This window comes from Argentina anserina, chromosome 5, assembly GCF_933775445.1.
Source record: "Argentina anserina chromosome 5, drPotAnse1.1, whole genome shotgun sequence".
Lineage (NCBI taxonomy): Eukaryota > Viridiplantae > Streptophyta > Magnoliopsida > Rosales > Rosaceae > Argentina > Argentina anserina.
This window is the reverse complement of record NC_065876.1, coordinates 1,125,842-1,145,614: the sequence shown is the minus strand read 5'-3', so window position 1 is coordinate 1,145,614 and position 19,773 is coordinate 1,125,842. Positions and strand designations below refer to the sequence as shown.

Sequence of the window (19,773 nt, the reverse complement as noted above, 5' to 3'; positions counted from 1 at the left end):
AATTGTGAGAATCTTCCAAACCAAGCACGAGGTGACTGTTTAAGACCATACAAAGACTTTATCAATCTGCATACAGAGTTACTTGGAGAAGCGGCCATATATCCAGGCGGAAGATCCATGTATACTTCTTCCGTTAGTTCTCCATGAAGGAATGCATTCTTAACATCAAACTGCCTAAGTGGCCAGTTCAAGTTAGCAGCGACAGAAAAAAATACCCGGATAGTGTTTATCTTTGCAACAGGTGCAAATGTCTCATCATAGTCTATGCCATATGTCTGGGTGAACCCATTCGCTACTAAGCGTGCTTTATACCGGCTTACTGACCCATCTGGATTATGCTTCACTGTAAACACCCAACGACATCCTACTGTCTTCTTGCCATATGGTGGAGGTACAAGCTCCCAAGTATTGTTCTTTTGTAATGCTTCCATCTCTTCCTCAATTGCTTTCCTCCATTTTGGATCTCGCAATGCATCCTGCACTTTGTTAGGTACTGATACAGTAGATATTTGATTCACAAATGACTCATATGACTTAGATAATCTTTTGGTAGATATAAAATTCGCTACTGGATACTTGGCTGTAGTCTGAAGGGTAGGTTCATATCTTTTTGTTGGTTGACCCCGAGTAGACCTATTTGGCAAAACATATTGTCTACTATTAGCTCTAATAGAATGACTAACCTCAGGTGAGTGATCTTCTGTACCAGGAGAGCATTGGTCAGGTGTAGAAACAGTAGTATGGGAGATATGAGGGGCAGTTGTATTTTCATCTGCTGGTTCCTGAATCTCTGGAGTGACTACACCGCCTGAACCATCCGGTGGTGCCTGTGTAGCTGCTACATTGGTAATCTCAACTGAACCTGTCACCATATCTACTGGCTTACTTGTCTCCCCCTCTCCATGATACAGCTCTTCAAAATAGGAATTTTCCCCCTAAAGAGCAGTATCAGAAGGGGCAAAATAACTCATGTCCTCAAAGAAAGTAACATCCATAGTGACATAGTACTGCTTGGTAGGTGGATGATAGCACCGGTACCCTTTTTGATGGCCTCTATACCCAACAAACACACATTTAACCGCCCGGGCATCCAATTTAGACCGCTGATGTTTTGGAAGATGGACAAAAGCAACACAACCAAAAACACGGGCATGAAGATTATGAAAAGAGGGTAAGGAGACATGGGATGCAAGTACCTCATATGGAACTTTACCCTGAAGGACACGAGAAGGAAGACGATTAATGAGGTGGGCGGAAGTGATGATAGCATCACCCCAAAGATACTTAGGCATTGAAGTAGCCCGGGGAAGTGATGGTATCTATCTGTGTCAGATGAAGTACATTCTTGATCTACTAACAGAGACATGTATGTTTGATGAACAATTCCGTGTGAGTTAAAGAACTCCTGAAAGACATGATTCACATATTCCCCCCATTATCAGAACGAAGAACTCTAATTGTGGCATTATATTGTGTTTGCACAGTGGTATAGAAGGCTTGAAAAGCCGGGAAAACCTCATTTTTAGTTTTAAGAAGAACAATCCACGAAAGACGGGTGCAATCATCAATAAATGACACATAGTACCGCATTCCTGACACAGTAGACTATTTGGAAGGTCTCCAAACATCATAATGAATTAATTCAAAAGGAAGAGTACTTTTATTAGATTTACTAGGGGAATAGGTAGACCGATGACTCTTGCCCAAAACACATGTTTCACAATGTAAAGAGGACTCATCCACACTGAAAAACAAAGTAGGCATAAATTTTTTCATAACACTAAAAGATGGATGCCCTAAGCGACGGTGCCCCTGGTTTCTCCCCCGCATATGTCTGATCTAGATGAAACAACTGGCCCCTCAGATACCCCCGACCAATTAACTCTCCGGTGAGAAGATCCTGAAATATCACATACATAGGAAAAAATGTCACAGAACACTTAGCGTCAGTGTTTAATTAGGGAACAGATATCAAATGATGAGATAAAGCAGGGACATAGAGCACATTGTGAAGCTCTATAGTGGGAGTAATGCGAACAGACCCTTTTCCTAAGACGGGAAATGCCTCACCATTAACATTAGTAACATAGGGTACAGGTGAAGGAGACAATATGGTAAAATAAGATTTGTCATAAGTCATATGATCAGACGCACCAGAATCAATAATACATGTATCAAAGCCAACAAAGTGAGAAATATTTAGAGTTATACCAATTTTACCATGACCAACGATGGATGCGGTAGGGATGAACATTATTTGACAAATCAGAGGTTATACAGCGGAAGCACCAAAAAATGGATATAAACCTGCCTTGGGTGTACGTGCATTGTCAGTGAACCTGCACTGACAAACAAGACAACCAAATCTGGACCGGGTCGGGCAGAAGATGGACCGGGTCGGGTCGAGTGGAGCTGGGCTAGGCTGGACACTGGGCTGGGCCGGGTGTTGAATGTTGGGCTCAGAAATCCGGGCCGGGTCTTGGAATGGAGCTCCACCGAGAGAAGGTATTAGAATCGGGTTAGAGGACTTGGAAGTTGAAGATGGGAAGTCTAGAAATCGTGGGTCGGCTTCGGAAGCTCTACTGAGAATGGCGACGCGAAGGGGTTGGCGGCGTCCTCCTTGCCGGAGATGAGCTGCTCGGGGTGGAAGAGCTGGCGGTAGGTGCCGGTGTGGATCTCGTCGATGACGGTGGGCTCGAGGTCGACGAAGATGGCGCGAGGGACGTGCTTGCCGGCGCCGGTCTCGGAAAGAAGGTGTTGAAGGCGTCGTCGCTGCGGCCGACGGTCTTGTCGCTGAAGACGGCGGCCGGTGAAGTCTGCACCGGAGAAACTTGCTGGACGAGACTCGCTGCCGGAAGGGTCGGGAAGGAGAAGAAGACAAGCTTGCTGCCGGAAGGGAAGGAGCTCGCTGCCGGAAGGGAAGGAACTCGCTGACGGAAGGAAAGAGCTCGCTGGACGGTGGCCGGCGAGGTCTCTGCTGCTCCGCCGAAGCTCGTCTGCTCGAAAAGAAACACATAAAAAAATAAAGACATCCGATTTTTGCTATGATAACAAGAAGATAAGTATTTATTGATTGATTGCATATTACATATCTATATATAACCAGATTATACCCCTCCTCTCTACAAATGACGGAGGAAATCACGCAATTATGCTCAATCGCACTCACATCGCACTCAGTGTGCTGGGGGGCCATGATTCGGAGACTTTCACCGGATCCAGCAGCAGCAGTAGCAGCAGCGGTGATTGTTGCTCTGGGAATATTACGGAGGAGGATGAGGATGATGGCTGCCTGGATGATTGGGAGGCCGTGGTGGATGCCTTGGCGGCCGATGAGAAGCCGAAGAATCTGCCTTTGGAGCCGCCCCGGATGCATGAGCCGATTGCGAAACTGGTTCCTGCTCGTCAGGTTGAGAATTTGAAGCCTCAGTGTGGGAGAGTTATGCCGAAAGCAGCTCAGCTTGCCGAATTCCATCAGGAAAGGATTCTGTGGTGGTAATCCGTGGGCCTGTAACAGTGTGGTGTCTCCGCTGTCCTCGTGTCCTATATGCTATGAAGATTTGGATTTGACAGACACCAGCTTCTTGCCGTGCTTGTGTGGATTTAGGCTGTGTCTTTTCTGCCACAAGAGGATCCTTGAGGGGGATGGTCGCTGTCCCGGCTGCAGGAAGCCCTATGAGAATGAGCCTGTTGAGGCGGAGAAGAGTGTCCATGGAGGTAGTCTTACATTCCGGTTGCCTCGTTCGTGTATGCTGGTCGCGAGATATGTATGCTGGTCTCTAATTTCGTTTCTTGGGATTTTCGTGCTCTAGCAATTTTATTATTTGGTTCTACTAGTTAGATGTAGGTATAGGGTTTTGAGCGCTCGGGAATTGACCTGCTTCTATTATGAGTTGGTTCTTATGAGAGGACTCAGTGTTCGTATGTGAATAGATAAGGCGGTATAGAAATTCAATACATGAAACAGACATACAGTATGCTATGGTATTACTTTTCAATTTTCTTATTTTCTTCATGGTTTTACGTTTGATTCACTTACATCTTTATATTATGTATTATTTTTTGTGTTTTATTGTTTTGTAGTCATTGACTTTGGTAATTGATGATGCAGAAGGCATCATTGTAAATGAATGGTTCGAAATGGTCTAAACTGCATTGTTGTCTCTTCCTAGTTGTACGTCTTTAGATTTGGTTTCAAATCAGAGGTCCGCTTTCATTTATCTTTTGGTAATCAATATGCTCAATTAACTGCTGAGATTAATGTATTGGACCTCCCCATCGGTACTATGAATGGAGATGGTCTTTGTCCTCTTATGTTATGGTGTATAGGATTATCATTTGGAGCTTCAACAGGGTATGGTTTGTGCAGGATAGTTGACGCCCGTAGCATTTTGCTGTTGTAGCTTGAAACTTGCTTTTCATTTTCTGGTTTAAATCTATTTATTGTTCTATATTGCTGAACAGGGGTTGATAATTGATTACTTTTGCTGCACCTTATCAATTCTAGCTATGTGGTGTCAAAGATAGTATCAGTGTTGGTTTCTCTAATGAATTCTACTGTCAATTGGGTAAGATTGTTGCTCATCTTGCCGTTGTCCTTTTGTGACATGTTGATTTCATGTGTAGCTTTGCTTTTGCTAACGAGTCTCCTTCTGAGGTATGAAGGCCTTTTATGCTTCTGTAACTCCGCTTTTAAAGTACTAGGTACGTGTTGCTTCTTAACTGGGGTACCTTGAAGGAATATAAAGTTGCAAAACAGATATAAAAAATGAAAGATTTGTAGTTTAAAATGAAATAGGCGTAAGACTTGGCTGTATCTCTGATATTAATGACCGGGTCACTTGGAGGTCAATGAAACAAAGGAGTCTATCTGTTTCTATCATAGTGTGCTGTCTTGGTCTAAACAGGAATGAGATTTTATGTTGATCTTATAAGGAGATGGAAGAGGCTCGTTAGCATCCGATGGTGGATAGGGGTTTATAGGGTAACATGTCTCATTTATAGTGGCCTGTTTCCTTAAAGGATTTAAATCTTGATAAGGATGCTGGTCTAGGATTTAAGTCTGGTTTAATGTGGTTATTAAAGTTTAAAGTAATATAGGGGCTTGTACCTGACTTCTTTCCTTTTTAAGGTATTGCCACTCTCATATATGCACGTATCATCTAGTATTCTTCAATATGATTTTTGTGCTGGTGAATGGATATCCCATTTAATATGTGTGAAATGTATAATCAGCAACTGTGGTTTCCTTTTAAGGAATCAGTCTATCTTATAGAACCGTAATGCTGTTTTAGTCGAAAAGATAGTGGTGCTAGGAGTTGGTCGCCATTGTAAACTAAACATGTTCTTACGCATCTTCAGAAAGGTGATACATGACAAGGAAGAGGTAAATTAAATCACAATAATATAAAGTTAAGGAATATAGGTAACTGAATAGAATTCAAGTTCTATCAGGACTTTTCAAAATTAGTAAGGATGAGAAGGACAAGCCTTTGGTCGCCTTTCTTTCACGAAATTTTCAGGTGCTTATAAGTTGCTAGCTGTTAATACATGGATATTTTATAAGAATAACACAATTGTTCTAAAAGGATGCATAACTTCACTTTCTTGTTTAAAACCTTCCATTTTGAACGAACTACTCATGTCTATAATGATGCCACCCTGATTCCCCCCCCCCCCCCCCCCTCTCTCTGAGATAGTCATCATTTTCTTATCAATATTCAATCTTATTAGTGTATCCACATAATCTTCCTACAGGAAGAGAGAAATAAGGCAGCTGCCTTGAAGAACGCATATGTTTTGATGGGTAGGCATCAACCTGGAATTGGCTGGTGCTTTCTTTCTGCTTGGAGGTGATACTTCTTCTGCTGTCAGTATTTGTGCGAAGAACCTTGGGGATGAATAGCTTGCTGTTGTAATTTGCCGGCTTACTGAAGGGCGTGACGGACCATTAGAGAGACACCTAATTTCAAAGTCTCTACTACCATTTGCAACTGAGAGGGGGGACTCCTGGTTAGCTAGCCTTCTGGAGGTGCCTATTTTTAATAATCCTAAGTATTTCTCTTTTGGAGGACATGGTCACTAGCTGTGAGACAGTCCTGCATTTTCAGGTTTCATGCCTCACAGATGACTCATTTATTTGCAGTGGGAGCTGGGAAACTACTGTCAATCTTTTATAAAACTGCTTGGACTCCAGATAAATTCTGCAACAGAAATGTATGCTACTTTATCCAATGGTGGTGCTTTTTCAGACCCAAATGTTGGCCTGTATTGTCAATTGCTAACAACCAAGAACAGCATGAGGAATGGTATAGGGGAGCGAAATACTGCAATCCTCGGTAGGTGGGCAGCATTTATGACAGCTAGTGCCTTAAAGAGATGTGGACTTCCAGTAAGTTTACATTTAATACGTTCATGCAATTGTGTTGGATTATATATGCTGGGTGATTTACATGTTATTCTGAATATTCTTATTTATATGAATTTATGCTATGTGTTCCATTATTACAAGGATATGTGACTAATCTCTTTCGTACTTTTTGAAGCTCGAAGCTTTGGAGTACCTTTCATCTCCCACAACCAATGTTGGAGACACAAATCAAGGGACTGTATCAGATATTGGAGATTTTGAGAAGCTTCATGAAATTCTGAATCCTTCTCCAAAGAATTCTTCATATTGGTTTTCAAGTAATGTGGCTTTCCATCTGGAGTTCCATGCCCGATTAGATTTGGCACTTCAATACTTTTCAACGTTGATAAGAGAGCATCCAAGTTGGCCAGATACTGTTTTTGCATCTTTCGGAGCTAATTCACATACAAATGAGTGCGAGAATCATGAACATGTAATCGTTCTTCAGAGTTTCCACCAGAAACTACTCACAGCAGTTCATCACTTGGAACAAAAGTTTTCAGTGGTTGCTATTGATCTGATGAGCATGGTACATTCCCAGACTATGATATTAAGATGTTTAATTAGCTTATCTCGATCCTTGTTTCTCCAAAAGCTTCGTCGCCGGAAAACCACTCGTTGACCGTTCACACTGTGTTGAAGACGAAGACCACCGCATCCGGTAAGCTCTGGTCAACAAGAAACAGCTCCCTGCTGAACTTATCGTTCAAGGAAAGGCTGCAACTTTTCTTGATATGATCCTCACTGATTTGCTCTCCAAGTCTCAAACCAGCCATGTTTCTGAACTCTTTGTATTGATTTGGTAATAATATTCTTGATGTTTTAGATGCTCGTCTGGTGCCTTTATTTATAGAAAGATGGAGAAATGAGAATGGTGGGTGGAAAATTATAAGGACACCCCTTGACTTGTGCTCTGTTTTGGGTAATGTAGAATGATAAACGATGAGTCTTATTGTCATTACACCAGGTATTTGCAAGAAGCCAAAGACCATCAACCATTCAACCTGAAGTCGATTACAATATTGCATACAGTAAATTTAATAAAGTTATCGAGGAAGTTTCCCTCTTTACGCGTTAGTCTATCTTGATACTTTATTCCAGACTTGGACCAATTCGCAGGAAGACGATGCTCTGTTATTGCTAAACTATTGCACAAACTTTGTTTACTCATTTCATGGCGTTTCCCTTCTCCTTTCTACGAGTGTTGCTGCCTAGCTAGTTGGTACTGCAACACATGGAACTTTGGAAAAATGTAGAGATGTGGTAGTGTGAAAATCCCAGCACTCCGGGTTCCACAAGCTAACGTTTCATAATGGAACGGACACTTTTTTTCGAGTGATTGGCATGATGTTTGGTTCTTTATAAATTTATTCAATCTTGAAATGCTCATGTAATTGCTTTGTTTACTTTGGAAGTCTACAATGAAATTGTGTTGGAACAATCATGGAAGAAGAGCTCTACCTTTCTTTTTGAAGTCAAGACACAGAACTATATTTTGGTATTTCTTCTTATCAACTGGAGCAGACCTCATGGTCTTCTTAATTCTTATACAATTCTTTTTTGCTCCTCTCACCACCTCATGGTTTCTTACTTAGTAACTCCAAGGAAAAACAGAAAAACATGTCAGTGATGAGGCTTGTGCTGGGCTGCTGGCCGAGACTTGGTGACTGAAATTTGGAGTGGCCCTTTTGTTATTGGGCCTGAATCAAGTAGGTTTTGTTTGCCCTATTGTTTGAAATCTGGGATTTTCTATACATTTTATTGAATTTAAGCTGCAAAGGAAATGTAGGTAAAGTAAAACAACCAATAAGAATCATTTTACTTGAAAATAATTGCACAAGATCAACTTCTGAAATCATCTTCTGAATCACTGGAAGATGATGACCAAGACACATGTGAATTGAAATGTGAGTGGAAGTTCTGTAATTTCTTTGGTGTTAGGACTGAAGGTGACAATGGAGGCGATGCTGATCCCACAGTGGTTGTAGAAGTACTCTTCCTCTGTACCTGTCTTGAAATTTCTGCACAAACAAGATCAACCATGTCTAGGAAACCTCTAACAATCACAAAGAGCTGAAGTGGCTGAGCTTCTTTTTCTTTCGCAGCTCCGGCTTGGTAATACTCAGTGGTTCTCTTCACGAGTTCCATGACCCTTGTTTGCTCTTCTCTCACCACCTTAAGCTCCTCCTCACATTCCTCCAAAAATACTTTCATTTCTCTTGCAAAACCTCCTGTCTCACTCTCAGCACTGCAGCATTGTGTCAGAACCTTTCGGATTTCATCTACGCGGCTAGTGAGAGTGAAGCTTATACGAATGAGGCTATCGTAGTCTATTGTAGCTGCTTTCTTCACATTGGATAACTCAAAACTCAAGCCTCCCAACAGTGGTAGCCCTTGGATTAAGTACTTCTCTCTTTTCTCTTCGGCTGTCAGATTATCCGAATTTGGTTTACTAGTTTGGCTTCTCTGATTGATCACTAAGCCTCTACCCTCAGATTGAGCTACTTGTTCAACCACAAAGTGAAGCAGAGTAGTCTTTGCATCAGTGCTTTTGACATCAGATAGCTTCAGAAGAGCACTTAGGTTGAAACCTTGTGCATTACCTCTAGCAGTTCCAGCATTCATTCGATTTCCAGCTTTGAGAATTGCTTCAAGGAGTTTAAGGAAGAAACCTCGAGATCTTAGCTCCTTGCAACCGAGTTCAAGTGTTTGTAGTGACTCCTTGAGGTGAAGGATTTCAGGGTCATAATTTGCCTGAAAAAGCATTGCATTAAATCGACTGAAAGCCGAAGGGACAGCTTTGAGAATGTGGTAGAGGAAAGACTCAGCATCTGCAAGCTTATTTGGATTGCCATTGAATTGGAGGATCTTGATCTCTTCTTCTTTGGTTGGAGAAATTTTGGTGAGTTTTTCGAGTGTTTCTGAACCGAGCCCATGACCATCAAGAAGACCATTTATGATTTCTTTTCTAGAGATTGTGAGAGACTTTAGCACTATAGCTGTGTTTTGAGACTTTCTGGGGTCTAGAAGGAAAACTTGAGCTGTTGGGGCAGCATTAGACTTCGTTGAAGCAGACACATTATTATTTGTTTCTGTGGTTTGGCCTTTTGTGATGTTATATCCAAACAAATTTTCCATAAGCTGATCATCAAATCTGAAATTCACATACGAAATTGATAAGATTATATAATGAAAAAGATGTGATCAAATGTTTAGACTACACAAACGAATAACAATATAAAGGGGAGACTGAGACTAGATATTACCTGAACGATCCATCAGTGATTTGATCCCAGACCATTGAATGATCAACAGCAGCCATAACCTTGTCCCAGTGCAATGGCTTCATCTTTGTTTGCCCGATGACACTCACTCTTGAATGAGTTGAATCGTCCCCTGCTGAGGCCTCAGCCCTACTTTTGTTCTTCGGTATGCCTTTAGGTGTAGGTGGAGGTTTTGGTGTCAAAACATCACCACCAAGCTTAGGTGGAGTAGGTGGTAGAGATTTTTTTCTTACTATCCTAGGCAGTTGTGGCGGCAGTGGTGGTGGTGGAGGAACAAATGGTGGAGGAGGTGGTGGGGGTGGTGGCGGTGGTGCAGATACATTTATTGATGGTGGGGGTGGTAGAGGAGACAATGATTCTAATGCTTGCTTTTCCAACTTCTTTGGTGGTGTTATTCTGAATGGAGGTGCATGAGATTTTAGAGGAAGCCGTTGTTGTAGCTTTGGCAATGAAAGCAAAGCTTCTGAAGTTGGATTTTGTGTGAACGGTTTCGGTAATTTTCCTTGATTGATCAAATCAGATGGCTCATTAAGAGAGTGAACAGCTTCAGGTTTTGGCATTTTAGCTCTTTCTCCTTTAGTATCCACTCTCTTTTCTTCTTCTTCTTCATCATCGTCTTCATAACTCGGGTTGAATACTACTTTTGGAAAATGTGTTTGAACCTGGCCACCTTCTAGTTTCCTCAAGTAAAAAACATCCACACCATTCTCATCAACAATCAACCCCTTCACATTTCCACTGCATTGCCTGAGCTGATCTTCCCGAGTTGTCCTAACTTCCTCCCTGCGAAAGCTTCCACTGCCTTTATCATTTAGATGGCGCCGAGCAACTAGGAATCTGTATATGAAGAAGAAGATTCCGGCAATGAAAAAAGTCGTTGAAGCTGAGGCTGCAATGATCTCGGCAAGTACTATTCCATTTGAGGCTGCCATCCTCTATAATTTGGCACCTGGCACAGACAAAACAGAGAATAATCTGATAACGAGGTTCAATCTTCCTGTACAAGTAAAAGAGGAGAACTACTTCCCCAAAAAGCAGTAAGATGACAAGTGCTTTCTGAAAGAGTCCCAAAAGAAGCAAACCGAACTTTGTTAAGTGTCTTCTTTGTGTTCATCATATTCTGGTAGCAACTTCAATTGTTGTGTTTTGTTGTTGGTTTGCTGACACTTTCAATGAAGGTAGGTGTTGTTGCTGGGTTTTAGTTAGGGGAAATTACTAGTTTACTACCATGGCCCTTCTGCGTACAGCATTTGGCAGATGGCTGGTGTGAAGTTTATGATGGCCGTCCTTTCATTTCCAGTGTTGTTAAAAACGCCAAATGCATGAAACTAGAGTTTGTTGCTGGAATCAAATGAAGTCCGTGTTAAAATATTTAGGATACTGATTTGGATTGACATACTGTAGACTTCATACTCCAGCTAGGGTTTGTTGGCATCATAAATTCTTTGGTTAATGGATCCAAATTTCATCCTAATATGCATAGTACCAGGAGATACAGTGTACATCATTGTTATTAACAAAGTTTGAAGTCTGATTATTATAAGAAAAATTCCAAGCTAACACTGACCCACCATCACAAAGCTGTTGAGTGATCCGAAATGGAAGAAGAAGAAGAACCAACAACAACAACAAGAAACAGAATTAGTGGGCCTGCAGAAGAAACCAATAAACAAAAGGGCATATGAGCAAATCTTATTTGGGCCCTTAGAAAATCATGTGAACCTAAGTAGCTAACAAGTAATAATGTAGACGGTCTACATCTGTTTGCCTAACTTCAAAGCAAAATAATCATATTGCTGAATCTGGAGACAATTGCAAAATTCTGGGACCAAAGTAAGATTGAGCAAGAACACAAGCACGTGCAACGATTCCAACAAAAGAAAAAAAGAAGGGTAAAAAAAAATCACAAAATCAAATATTTGATTGATCGAAACAGGAATAAGATCATTCAGGTAAGAAAATATTCCCTTCACTATTTGGGATTTCATTGATGATTTTAATCTGGTTCCATATGCAACATCAGCAAAAAGTGAAACCCCAAGAGAAAAAAAAAAGAAACTTTAAATCCTAGACTTTTATACCGTTCCCTACTTTTCCTAGTCCCCAGTGGAAGTTTCATGTTAGAATTTACATGGTGGGAAGTGGTAACAGACATACATGGGAATCTCAAAATTGGAAAAAGGGGACAGTATTGAGTTACTAAATTTACTAATGGCAGACAATATTAATCCATGCTGTGCAATCTAGGTCTCTTTGAGGAACATCTGGGTAAGGGAGATGATGGCGATGAAGATGACTGTAGTGAAGCTAGATTACAAGCAAACGGACCCGACAATTGCGGTAATGGCGAGGGTGGCGATGATGCATTGTTGTAGTCAACTTGAAGCGGCCTTTTCTGAACCTTCCTCGCTCCATTTTCTTTTCTTTCTCCTCCCATCATGAAATTTTTCAAGCGGTTCACGTCTGAAAGTTTTACCGGCTTTACTATAAACTCTTCGGCTCCTTCCTCCAAACATCTGTTAGCCAATTGTGAAAAAATTACTGTCAGAAACCTTCCTAGAAGCATAATTATCAGTGCATCTTGTAAAATATAAACTTCATATTTAAGTCAGGAAATATGATATAAAGGCTCCTAGGGTCACTGGTAAAAGTTGTACAATAGCCTTTTGTATAGTCATTATGGGCAAGGCAATGATTAAGACAACACCATCTATACAGATCATGCCCATGGGCTCTTAGCATGGCTTATTAGACTCATGAAGGGGTCAGCTGTACTTAACCATGAGAGGTCAAACAGAACACACCATACCTAACATAAAATATGATTTAGCAATTGCTAATTAGTTGTACATTGAGTGTTTTATATAGTCAATGAGTTTAGATGATAAACAATATTCCTTTTCAGAAAAAAGGAAAAATTATTGCAAAAACCATGTGAAAGACTTTTCTTAAAGATTTGAGAATCCATTTAACAAACAAAAAAGATTTGAGGATCCCCACCAAAAGATTTGGAGAGTAAATGATCATTATAAAAGATTTGGGAGGGTTAAGGCAAAAGACAAGTCAGATCTTGTAAAGATTTGATCATAATTGCATATTAGACAAGTCATCTTGAAGATTCAGAAGACAAATCACCTAGATCCACAGATCATATCTTGTTAAGAATTTGCTACTATGTGATTAAGACACAACAAACCCTAACAACAATTTATGATTATGAACCTAATAGCTCTGATTATCACCAAAACTCTGTTTTAAATGGCATACAAATGAAACAACTACAAACATATCAAAGTATCACTGAAAAATTGCACAGATATGCTTAGTCTACGACCATACCTATCGATACGAGTGAGGATGTTCTCTGAGGACATGATCACCACTGGAACTTCTCTAAAAGCTGATGATTCCTGTATAAGATTCATATAACACAAATCAATCTCCTAGTTCTATGCTTCTAAAGACCCTTAATCATAAGCAAAATAACATATAAAAGTGCTACAAAGCCTAAAATGACTAACCTTGATCTTTTTCAGCAGCTCATATCCTGTCATTCCAGGCATTGAATAGTCTGTGATTATTAGATTCACCTTCATAGCCTGTAACCAAATCAAGCACCCAAATGTCAAAAACCCACCATAAACCCAAAACGAGTATCAAAATTGTTCCTTTTTTTTCCTTCAAACAACTTTCATGTACAAAATTTTAAAGAGACAAAGATTTCTTACATCAAAATCAACTGAGCTCTTCTTCTCTCCATCCAAGCCTAGATACTGCAGAGCCCTTGTTCCACTCTCAACAGCAGTCACTGCAAAACAAAATCCAATCTTTCTCTTAGAAACCAATCCAAACCCGCCATTTGGGAGCCAATCACAATTCATTCACAAGCATATGGCTTACCTTTACAGCTAGAAATCTTAAGCAGCTTCTCAATGACCTTCCTGTCTATGATGCTATCATCCACAGCCAAAACATGAAGCTCCTTCTCAGAAAAATCAAAACTTTCCGGCACATTTCTCCGTAAAACGTCACCGGCGGTGGCCATTATGATTCTATAGATGGGTTCTTTAAGAAAACAGTAAGTGCAGGGACCAGAGAGAGAAGGAATGGCAGAGTATGTTTTTGGAAGCGTTTGAGAAAATGTGGAGGTGGGTGTACAAGTTTTATAGTGGGTAGCTTTTTTTTTTTGTTTTTTTTTTTTTGGAAAGACGAGAAAAACTTCATTCAAAAACAAGAGGAAAATAGGAAAAAAGAGGTAAAGCTGAGATTGTGAGGATCCAATATTATCTGTGAGATTTTGTTTTCTCTGTGCAAATCTAACAGAGAGGATTATACCACCCAACTTGTCCATTGTCCTGTCAACCTTTCTATATTTATATTTATTGCCTCCTATTTATTTTCACTCTCTCCTTCTCTCTCTAGTAAATTGGTCATTGTCAGTCTTTCTCTCTCTTGTTGTGTATTTTGGGATTTTGTATTGAGGATTCTGTGGGGTTGCATTTTAGATTTTCTGATGATTCTCTGGTTGGTTTGAGTGGGAAGGAAGATATTGACTTGGCTACAGTTCTTTAACCTTTTCAGTTACTCCTTTATTTCAATTATATTCAGACTAGTCTCTTTGGGAATTCTCTTTCAGTGTGCTGAAACCATTGGTTTGTTAAGGTTATTTTTTACTACAAAAAAAAATAGTATGGTTTGCTCCACAGGATGTGACCTAGAAGTTTAGAGACAATCTAAATGAATAAAGATTTGATCTTGATTATGACAAATTTGACTATAAATCAAAAATCCAAACCAGTTGGTCAAATGGTCCACTGGGAAAATCTTGAGCAATATCTTGTGAAATATTTTGCATGGAACTTTCTAAATAATTTCTAGGAACATGCACTGAAACTTTCAAGTTGAAACCAGGTCTCCCACCTTTTAGTCATTTTGAATGAGGTGAAGACTTTTAGTAAATAGTAATTCTGAGCGAATTGGGGAAAGTGCTTGGTGGAAAACTGGGTTGTTTTCTGCTGGAGACATCAATATTCCTGAGGTCTTTGGTTGGGAATAGAAGCCATTAATTGGTTGTTAATGCATTGTCATATCCATATTGATTGTAAGATCTTGAAGATCAGTAAAATGAGATAGTCACTGTAAAATGGTATTACTAGTTCACCTAAATTAAGTACTTAACCATGATAGTTAGGTTTGGAAGTTAAATGCATTTACACCTCACCACCAGTAAAACAAGACAGTAATTTTATGAATTATATGATTTATATCTGATCAAACAATCTCTGGCTTTATGTAGAAGGATCATTTATATACTGAGATCTATGAACTCATCATCACATTGGCTTATATTAACACTGAACACATTTAGTATACAATGGAAGATTTTCTTAACTAAAAAATATATCTTTTTAGGCCTTTTTAAATTTTCTTTTAAATTTTCTGAAAGCTTCTATCTTTAGCACTAATGCATCACTAGATGTCTGGATCCTTTATCAACACCCATAGGTTTTCAGGTTATGTTTTGTATTCTACAAGTGATTGGTGCATGACAAAGCTAGCAGACACATTGGGGAAGTGGGATCACAACCAATAGCAGTATGATATTACACCAAATGGATACCAGCCTATGAAATTATATCATAGTAAATTACAGAAACAGGAAGCAAAATCCCATTAACATTAACAAAGGGATCTTTATTGTTTCAGAACCAGAAGAATGCAGGTTTGATGTGATGACATCTGAACAAGATAGATAGAGTAGTAGATCTCTGATCCTATGATTCCTATTTTCAGCTCTCTTTTTCCAGTCTTGACCGCTCCACTGGTCAAATATTAATTTACAGTGCATTCATTTTTATTTTTCAGGGTTATTTTTTGGCCAGTGAAATCAACCCCAGTCGTCCCATACCGGCGGCGTCAAGAAGGGGAAAGCCGATTTCATCACTGAATTATATTCACTGTTGTACGGACACGACGATATCTTTGCATGATCCAGGTGGGGTATCAGTGCCTCCTCCATTTGCGTGAACCGTCACCAGTTTCCTCTTTAAAATATAAATTGATTTGACAATTTGTCATCCCCAACTGTGATCATCATCTTAGGAATTTGGGCCCTGCTGGTTTGGATTTGATCTCCATGATCAACTTCGGATTTCCAGCACACCCCATTCTGATCCTCTCCCTGTGTGCTGTGCTGCCTGCTGTGTGTCTCTGAAGATCAATATATATATATATATATATATATATTCATGTATTGCTGACCTTGTTGATAATGAGAGGCTTGGTGATGATCACATTTTGGGTGTGCAGGTTTCATTTTGCAGGGTTGCTAAATCTGGAAAAGTCGAGACTTAGATAGATCTGCTTACGAAATAGTATCTGGAACATAATCATCTCTAAACTGTACGGGTTTAGTGTCATCCAGAAGCCCAGAGATCGATCGATCATATTTGATTTTATTTTTCGTACATTTGATTTGCATTTTAGTACTTGTTTGTCCATAGCAAGAGATGGTGGTCGAATACAACTAGCCAGGCTAACCACATTATTAAGGAGGGACGTAACGTTCTACGGGAGTGGTGCATGATCGACATTCGTGTCCATGGGGTGTTCGCGTGTAGCAAAATGCGATGCCTTATATCAAGTAATGTTCCAACTAATTCGATCCATTTCATCATTGTAGTGACTTAGGGGTTATGATTCGTTAACATATAAGATTGCATAGTATAACACGCCTCACGAACATAATGTATCGATGAAATATATACATGTATACAATAAATGAGTCATATTACTTGATAAAATCAAATGAAGATTCCAATCGAGTTTGGTAAAATAAAAGAACAAACAAGTCCATCCACAATTGCACATGCCTAGAACCTAAATTGGGAAGCAAGTAGGGCAAATCGGAGCAAGTGTTTGTTTGTTGTGTTTCTTTGGAGTGTAATCAACATATCCAATCATGTGATTCATGTCGATTGTCGAGTGACTCAACACCAGCTCAATGTATTGAACAATCACATCGCCTCCGAGCTACAGAGCTTAATTATGTACAAGAACTCCTAGAAAAAAAAAACATTAGCATTCACCACTGAATGGGCCTCTAGTTCCATTCAGGAATGGGCCGTATATGGCTTTTTAAGTATGCCAAGCCCAACCCATAACGTCGTCCAAAGCTGGTAAATAAATAAAAAAGGACCCGCCACCGATTCGGTTGTGCGTCGTCGGAAAATGGAGGAAGCAAAAGCGGCGGCGTACTACGAGGATCTGACCCGGCGCGGCGAAGGCGCCGCCAGGTTCAAACAAGGCCTCGGCTTCTCTTCGGCCAAGTCCGACTCCGAAAGTGTCCCCGCGCGTGGCTCGGCGCTGGCGTACACGTCGTCGTCGTCGTTCATGAGCAAATTCGTGAAGGCCTCTAGCCCTGGGAAGACGTCAGAGCTCGAAAAGCAAGCGCAGGTTCAGTCGATCCAGAACAAGCTGAAGCGGAAGAAGACGGAGGAGCTCGCTGGAGAGGAGGACAAGCGGCGGGCTAGGGTTTCGGAGAGGGATAGGGATTCGAGGAGGCGGAGCAGAAGTAGAGAGCGGCAGTCGAGGCATCGGAGTAGGAGTAGGAGCAGAGAGAGGTATAGAGATAGGGAGAGAGATAGAGAGAGAAGGCGGAGGAGTAGGTCTCCTCGGAATCCGAGAAAGGAGCGGCGGAGGAGCCGGAGCAAGTCGCCGGCGAGGGAGAGAGGTTTGGAGAAGAGTAGAGGTAGATTGGAGAAGGAGAGGATTGGTGGTGCTGACTATTATAGATTGATTCAAGGCTATGACAAAATGGTATGATTCTGTTACAAATTGAATTACTTTGTTTGAAGTTTTAGGAATGCAATGAATTTGATGCTTACTTTTTATTGCAATGATCATATATTTAAGCTTTATAGTTGTGAGACCATTGTATGTGTTTACCAATTTAGTTTTAGCACTGAGAATTTGAAGAGTGATACAATGTGTTATGACAGTCTGCAGCGGAGAGGGTAAAAGCGAAGATGAAACTCCAACTTGCTGAAACTGGTGAGTTCCGGCTGGTGTTTATGGGATGTGTGAGTCTGTAATGTTTGGGGTAGAATGGAGTTGTGGAAATAATTACCATATTGTGTTTAATGCAGCGGGGAAGGACACAACCAAAGGCACAGAGGGTTGGGAAAGATTTGATTTTGATAAAAATGCACCACTTGACGATGATGAAATTGAAGGTAATCAATATCGGCAATGCCAAGTTGTTTGCTAGAAAGTAAAGATTTTGCATCTTGTTTCTGGCATTTTTGCCAGTTAAGATTTGGGATATTTAGATTATCTTGGTGACTTCATAACTGTGTCATATGCAGAGAAGAAGATAAACGGCATACTTTGATAGTATCAATGTGTATCTTCTTGTCTGTCCTCGTCTTAATTGCTATGTCTGCATAAGCATAAAAGCTCTGACACAGGAGTTGAAGTATATCCTATGTGCAGCTCCTTTGATGATAATAATATTATGTACTCTCAAGCATCATATTCTTGAGAGTATATGATGCTTGTTATTAGAAAAGAGTATCACACAACAACAGGTTGTTTCCCAAACTAGATAGTATAGTGGGAATGTAATTATGGCCTGGCCATATCAATAAAATGTTTAGATGATTGTTTTAAGCTTGCACCCCCACTGCTTGGTAATCGTAGAATATAATGTTAATGAGTTGCATATTAGCTATCCAAGAGAAAGCCAGTGTGCAGATTATTTGTTAATTGATTATCATAGGTTGGATGAGAAAGAAATGTATCATTAGATTGCTGATCATCGATTTTCGACTTTATAATCAGTGATCAAATACACTGTCAAGTTGACCTATTTAGACTGTATGTTGCAACTCATTATAGCAATGTTACTATGTCAATAATTGCAAATCTTCACCTTCTTTGTAGTTGCTGAAGATGATGCAGCGCTTGTCAATCACATAGGCAAAAGCTTTCGGTTTTCGGCCTTTGAGGTATTTTTTTCATGTCTATTACTGTATACTTATTTAAGATCCAATTTGATGTCCAATTGTGCAATCTTGATTCCATAACATTTGGTTTGGTTCTGATGTTACTCATTCTACGTGAAGACGAAAAAGGAGGAGCAGATCAAAGCTGCTCATGATGAGGCAATGTTTGGTGCATCAGATAATCGGCCAACCATTGTGATAGACAGGGAGGTTGAGGCAGAGAATGATAATAAGGACTGCAAAGAGAGTGAGCCTCCAAGCCTCTTGAGTGAGAAGGTAAGTTAGTTATATGTTGCTGCTAAGCCAAAACAAAATAGATTTATGGTAGTGAGGAATACAATGGGTATGTGAATCCAAATTAACTGTTTCCTTGGTTTTATAGGTACTTGCCAAAAAACAAGGTTCGTGGCGTGATCGTATACGCCACAACAATTGACACAGATGGTTGGGGGAAAGAAGTCATTGATGACCTGATTCTGAATCACTAACGACTTAACAAACCTTGGTTGATAACTGTTGCCAAGTGAGTGTTGTGCATCTGTGCATGCAACCTTCAATTTTCATTTGAACTGAGCCTCACAGTGGAGAGGAGCTGCGTCGAAAATCAACAAGGAAGAAGCTCATATCTCTCACGAGGGCCACGAAACTGCACCGGTCCAGTTGTTTCAATTATGCAGTTATGCCATTTTACATTTTTACTAGTGATCAAGAGATGTTTCTCGCAAAGCGTCTAGTAAAAATTCTTTGTTGCTCACAGCAGTGATCTTGGTAATCTTTGTGGTTAACTTCCTGTATTATATATGTAAATCAGATTCATATCCTCTAACTGCTAGACCGGTAGCTGAAAAATGAAAAGCATACAATATACGAGTCGTTAATCTTGCTTCTTAACATAAGCTAATAAGCAAGAGAGTTCAAATCCAAAACGACGTCGTTGAGATAACAGTGCCAAGTATACCGCCTGTCTCACCGGCCGGTGACTCGGAACGGCGCCCATAGTATTTTGTTTCCCATTAAAAATGTAAAACCGGACCTTGAGAAGCTAAATTAGTGACGTGCCACTCACTGATTCGCC

At 40.3% G+C, this 19,773-nt stretch overlaps 5 protein-coding genes across 5 annotated transcripts; 2 read left to right on the top strand and 3 right to left on the bottom strand.

The window, feature by feature from the left end:
• Positions 1–2,443: 2,443 nt before the first annotated feature.
• LOC126795196 (uncharacterized) lies at positions 2,444–4,308 on the bottom strand. The gene is made up of 2 exons (XM_050522040.1): positions 3,170–4,308; positions 2,444–2,996 (listed from the first exon to the last, which is right to left on the bottom strand). The coding sequence occupies exons 1-2, from the start codon at positions 3,473–3,475 to the stop codon at positions 2,580–2,582; spliced, it is 723 nt and encodes a 240-aa protein (XP_050377997.1). The 5' UTR covers positions 3,476–4,308; the 3' UTR covers positions 2,444–2,579.
• A 219-nt stretch (positions 4,309–4,527) lies between these two features.
• Positions 4,528–7,219, top strand: LOC126795198 (uncharacterized). Its single transcript, XM_050522042.1, has 4 exons — positions 4,528–4,568; positions 5,758–6,031; positions 6,146–6,391; positions 6,546–7,219. The coding sequence occupies exons 3-4, from the start codon at positions 6,215–6,217 to the stop codon at positions 7,029–7,031; spliced, it is 663 nt and encodes a 220-aa protein (XP_050377999.1). The 5' UTR covers positions 4,528–4,568; positions 5,758–6,031; positions 6,146–6,214; the 3' UTR covers positions 7,032–7,219.
• Positions 7,220–8,243: 1,024 nt separating this feature from the next.
• Positions 8,244–11,031, bottom strand: LOC126795188 (formin-like protein 4). Its single transcript, XM_050522029.1, has 2 exons — positions 9,676–11,031; positions 8,244–9,563 (listed from the first exon to the last, which is right to left on the bottom strand). Exons 1-2 carry the CDS (start codon positions 10,623–10,625, stop codon positions 8,252–8,254), a joined length of 2,262 nt encoding a protein of 753 aa, XP_050377986.1. The 5' UTR covers positions 10,626–11,031; the 3' UTR covers positions 8,244–8,251.
• Positions 11,032–11,644: 613 nt separating this feature from the next.
• Positions 11,645–13,792, bottom strand: LOC126795197 (two-component response regulator ARR5). Its single transcript, XM_050522041.1, has 5 exons — positions 13,594–13,792; positions 13,422–13,501; positions 13,215–13,292; positions 13,033–13,103; positions 11,645–12,209 (listed from the first exon to the last, which is right to left on the bottom strand). The coding sequence occupies exons 1-5, from the start codon at positions 13,736–13,738 to the stop codon at positions 11,918–11,920; spliced, it is 666 nt and encodes a 221-aa protein (XP_050377998.1). The 5' UTR covers positions 13,739–13,792; the 3' UTR covers positions 11,645–11,917.
• A 3,126-nt stretch (positions 13,793–16,918) lies between these two features.
• Positions 16,919–19,454, top strand: LOC126795194 (uncharacterized). Its single transcript, XM_050522037.1, has 6 exons — positions 16,919–17,511; positions 17,694–17,745; positions 17,841–17,927; positions 18,637–18,701; positions 18,819–18,974; positions 19,081–19,454. The coding sequence occupies exons 1-6, from the start codon at positions 16,924–16,926 to the stop codon at positions 19,132–19,134; spliced, it is 1,002 nt and encodes a 333-aa protein (XP_050377994.1). The 5' UTR covers positions 16,919–16,923; the 3' UTR covers positions 19,135–19,454.
• The last annotated feature ends 319 nt before the right edge of the window (positions 19,455–19,773 follow it).